The 4,367-nt window shown below is 58.9% G+C and overlaps 1 protein-coding gene across 1 annotated transcript in view; it reads right to left on the bottom strand.

Moving 5' to 3' along the window:
* The window catches only part of ZNF687 (zinc finger protein 687), a gene marked incomplete at its 3' end in the record, with an annotated part of 7,541 nt that extends 4,987 nt beyond the window's left edge, over positions 1-2,554 (bottom strand). The window contains exon 1 of the mRNA XM_009695724.1: positions 293-2,554. Within this exon, the coding sequence (XP_009694026.1) occupies positions 293-2,539 (2,247 nt within the window). The remainder of the gene's footprint in view (positions 1-292) is intronic.
* Between the last annotated feature and the right edge of the window lie 1,813 nt (positions 2,555-4,367).

Raw genomic sequence — 4,367 nt, forward strand, 5'->3', positions numbered from 1 at the left:
GACCCGCCCTTCCCTCCCTTCTGCACCCCGGCTCCTGCACCCACGGGGCACCTTCATCACCCGCTGACACCCGACAACAGCCTCCCTTCCCTCCACCCAGTGCCTCGTGGGCACGAACCGAACCCTGGCTCACGCGTTTTCCTTCCTGCGTGAGTTTCACACGAGGAGGAATCGGGCGTGCACAGGCAGGCGCTGCCTAGATCACATTTGGGGAGTCCTCCACTTCTGTCCCACATCCCCAGGGACCGTTTGGCTTTAAGGACCAACTGCCACTGCCCTCCCACCCACGTACCGTGCTGCTGGTCGTCCCCGTGGTCACCGCCTGCTGGAAATGCGCGGCCAGCCCAGCTTTGTCTTTGCATTGCTCTTTGCACTCCAGGCACCTGAAGCAGCTGTAGTTGGTCTGCTCCGAGCTGTTGCTCAGAGGCAGGATGGGGAGGTCCTGAGCCCCGTTGGCCGTGGCCAAGGCGTCCTGAGCCACGCCAGTCACTTTGCTGGCGGGGAAGGAGGCCACCGAGACCAGGGGGGTGATGTCCGGCTGTCCGATCATTTGATCCAAAGCAATCGGCCTCATGACCAAATGGGAGCACTGCATCACCAGGCCTTTGTCCTTGTGCTCCCGGGCGTGCAGGAGCAAACTGCACTTGTTGAAGAAGACGAGGCGTTTGGTGCAGTGGTTGCAGGTTACCTCGATGCGCATGCTTCGCCGGTCGTAGTGGCGAGCCAGGCTCTTCTCCAGGGCGAAGGAGTCCCCGCACTCCAGGCAGCGGTATCCGAAGGGAGGCAGGGTGAGGCTGGCGTCGGCCGGAGGATTCAGGTTGGGTTTGTAGGTTGGCAAGAGGTTTTTACTGTTGAGGATCTTGTTAAAGGCTTCCACGAGGCTGGACTGGCTCCGGGAAATGACCGTGCCGCCGATGGTAGGGGAAGGCTTCTGCGGCTGCACCATCACAACCGTGGTGCCGTTGACTTTCTGGTTGGCCGTCGTGGTGATGGTGGTGGTCTGCGTCACGGTGCTGATGTTGGTCCTGGTGTCGGCTTTGGGCAGGGTCTGCGGCACCAGGTTGATGATGTTTTTGGCCACGGCTTTACCCGTCTTTGCTGGCAGCACCACGGATTTTTGTTGAGCCACGCTGGCAGCAATCAGCATGGCGCTGCTGGCGTTCTGGATGGTGGAGACGGGCAGGACAGTCCCTTTGAGCTTGGTGCCGTTGCCAAGCTGAACGCTGACGATTTTTGGCCCCTCGATGGTTTTCAAGGGGCTGGAGAGCTCCATTTTCTCCTTGGCCATCTCCAGCGCAATCCCTTCCTCTTTCTCTGCCGATAGGGAGAAGCTGGCACCCTCAAGAGAAGTCTCCTGAGAGCTCTGCTCAGCCGGCCCCTTGGTGGAGCCTGGCTCTGAATCTGATGAGACCCTGGTCACTGTCCGGGTGATGCTGCCACAAGATGTTTTGATGGTTTTAATCCGTACTTTCAGGGGCCGGGAGGAATTGGAAGAAGGGGAATCATTGTTGATGTCTTCTTCCTCCTCCTCGTCATCAGCGCTGGACATACTCTGGGGACTTCCCATCGACTTCTCCAGAACTTCTTGCTCTTCCTTGAGGGTGATGCTGTCCAGCTGCTTTGGAGAAGCGGGGAGTCTGGGGCTTTGTACCACGGGCGAGGAAGGCTTGAAGAACGGCTCTCGGGGGCTGGTGGGCGAGCGTTTCACTTCAGGAAGGTTGCTGGTGCTGCTGTCGAGGTTTGGGTCAGAACCGGGCCAGGATGCGATGGGAGAATCATCCGTGGAGTAGCGAACGGTGACCGATTTCAGGTGCTCCAAGGGACTGTCGCCTAAGGCTGCAGCCAAACCCTTCGGGCTGGCTTCACGGCCCACCTCCTCTGAGTCAGACTCCTCTTTTTTGATGCAGGGGATGGTAGGAGGGGACCCATTTGCACCCCCTGCCTGGCTTGTTTCAAAGGACTGCGAGAAAGCCGGGGCCAAGCTCTCCGTGCTCTCTCCCATGGGCTCTTTGCAGTCCAGCGACGGGGTGGGAGACGGGGAGAGAGAGGGCACGGCGAGGGATTTCTCTTTCGGCTTACACTCCCGAGGTCTGTCAATCAGGTTGGCAGTGTTGTCTTCGTTGGGATCGGGGCTAAAATGAGAGAAGATATCCAGGGGTTTGGGGCCTTTTTCCTTCACCCAACACTCCCCGTTGGAGGATGCCACAGCTTCCACAGACCTGGAGGTGGGGGATCTGGGCATCTCGGTGGCCCCAAAGCCATTCTGCAGCAAGCGGGACCCGATGACGTGCCCATCTTTACTGCGCCCATCCAGGGCATCGAGCTGCTCGGGGCAGACGGTGTTCTTCACAATCACGCTGACAGCGGTGATGTCCGTGTGGGGGAGGACATGGTCAGGGGGTCCCGGCTCTCCGGGGACTTGCTTGATGTGAGCGTCAGCTTCCTCATGGCCGGAATGGATGGCCTCATTTGTGTCGATGTCAGGAATATCGAAAGCTGCCAGAAGGTCATCGAAATCTGGAGTTTTCATGTCACCCATGGTGGGGAATATGGCAGAGTCTGCAACAGAACAAGAAGAGGAGCATTAGCACCGTGACCCAGGCATGCAAATGGAGTCGTCAGAGAGATGTAGCAGAGACAGCATGGGAACTTGCTTCTCCTGAGTCCCACGCTAAGCACAAAATCCCCGTGCCACCTTCCCTTTGAACCCCACCCTTGAGCCCCACGGGCAAATCGCAATCCTTCTCGGTCCTTTTTCGCTTTGTTTGCTTGCCTATCGTTTTTTGATTCCTAGCCAGGATGGCAGAAAGTTCGGCAGGATCCCAGTGCCCTGGGAGAGACGTCTGAGACCGTGGGATGCCGCCTGGCAAGGAGCACCGCTCCGAGGCCGGAGCAACTCCCCACGTATGTACAAGCCGAGGAAGGGGAACAGCTCCGTGGCAGAGGATCGGTGGGTTGCAATGAATCACCAGGCGGACATGAGCCGGGATCAGAGAGCTGCAGAAAGAGTGAACGCCTCGCAAGGGGAACACGCCATCGGGGGCACCCGATACGACGCAAGAACCGTCCTTCCCCTGGCCCCACGGCAGCAAGGCCGTCCCAAGGCCAGCCCCGCGAGGACATGGCTCACGAGGAAGGCATCCAGACGGTAACAAGAAGACTCAGATAAGAGACCTTGAACATGCGGGCTGTGGAGCCAAGGATGAAGAAACAGGAGAGGCTGAGGGGAGACATGGCAACAGGTTTCAAAACATGGCTGCGGCAGAGACAAAGGGAATAATGTTCCTCCTGTCGCAGCAGGCTGGGTAAGAAATCCCAGGATTAAGCTGCAGCCAGGGGATGTGGCTTAGACAGCAGGAAAGACACTGATTTATAAGGATAAACTGGCAAAGAAGGCAGGAGGACGGGGGACACCCCACAGGCTGGAGAGCAGCTGGACTCGTGTCTGTCAAGGGGAGCAGATCCGCCGGGAGGGGATGGGGGGGTCTTGGAGATGGTATCGGGGTACACCACCCTCGGGCTTTCTGGTCTTAGCACGGAGGATGGATGGTTACTCCTAACATCAATCAGCAAAAGCAAAAAAAGAGAAAAAAAGAAGAGAAACCTTTATCTCAAAGGCTGCGAGGGGTAAATGGAAACACCCTGCAGCCCTGCGGAGAGCCAGCCCGGGCAGTCGCCTCTTCCCCCAGCTCTCAGCTGCCGCAGATTAAGCCAAGGCTGGCGGAGCACTCCCTGCCCGTCTGCCGTCACCCTGCCCTCGCCCTGCCTCCCGGCTGCAGGGGTGGCACGGCAGGACACGAATCCGCTCCTCGGACAGCACAGCTTACGCATCAGGGGAATGGCCGCAGCTCACAGTTACGAGGAGATCAACAGCCTGTCCGGCTGTCCCTGCGGTGGGCTGGCAGCTGCCGGCAGCAGGAAGGACAGGCGGGGAGGGGGCCAGGGGGGCGCACCACGGCCACGGCAAAATCCACCGGCAGTCCCGTGCTGCAGCAGACTAGAAGAGGACGACACACATCATGGGTAAATCTGCTTTTTGCAAAAGGGAGGGACTCCCTCCCGGGAAGTTCAGTTTAAAACCCACCAATGCCAATGGCGAAGTCTAGCCTGCGTGGCTGGCACCCGGGGGACCAACAACCCCCGCGACCCAGTGCTGGAAGCCCTCAACCTTGCCACGATTTATGCCAGAAACAAGTCACAGCTCTGAAACCTGCCAAACCACCGACAGGCAGAAAACCTGCAGCGTTTGTCTCAACAGATTAGCTAGAGCATCCTCCCGGCCGGTGGCACCTTCACCTGTCCCATCTCTGGGTCACAGCATCTGTCCGCTTGTCCTCCCAGTTGCTGAGGAGGGCGGCGGTTCAGAG

Source organism: Cariama cristata, unplaced genomic scaffold (genome assembly GCF_000690535.1).
Source record: "Cariama cristata isolate BGI_N322 unplaced genomic scaffold, ASM69053v1 scaffold22072, whole genome shotgun sequence".
Classification (NCBI taxonomy): Eukaryota; Metazoa; Chordata; class Aves; order Cariamiformes; family Cariamidae; genus Cariama; species Cariama cristata.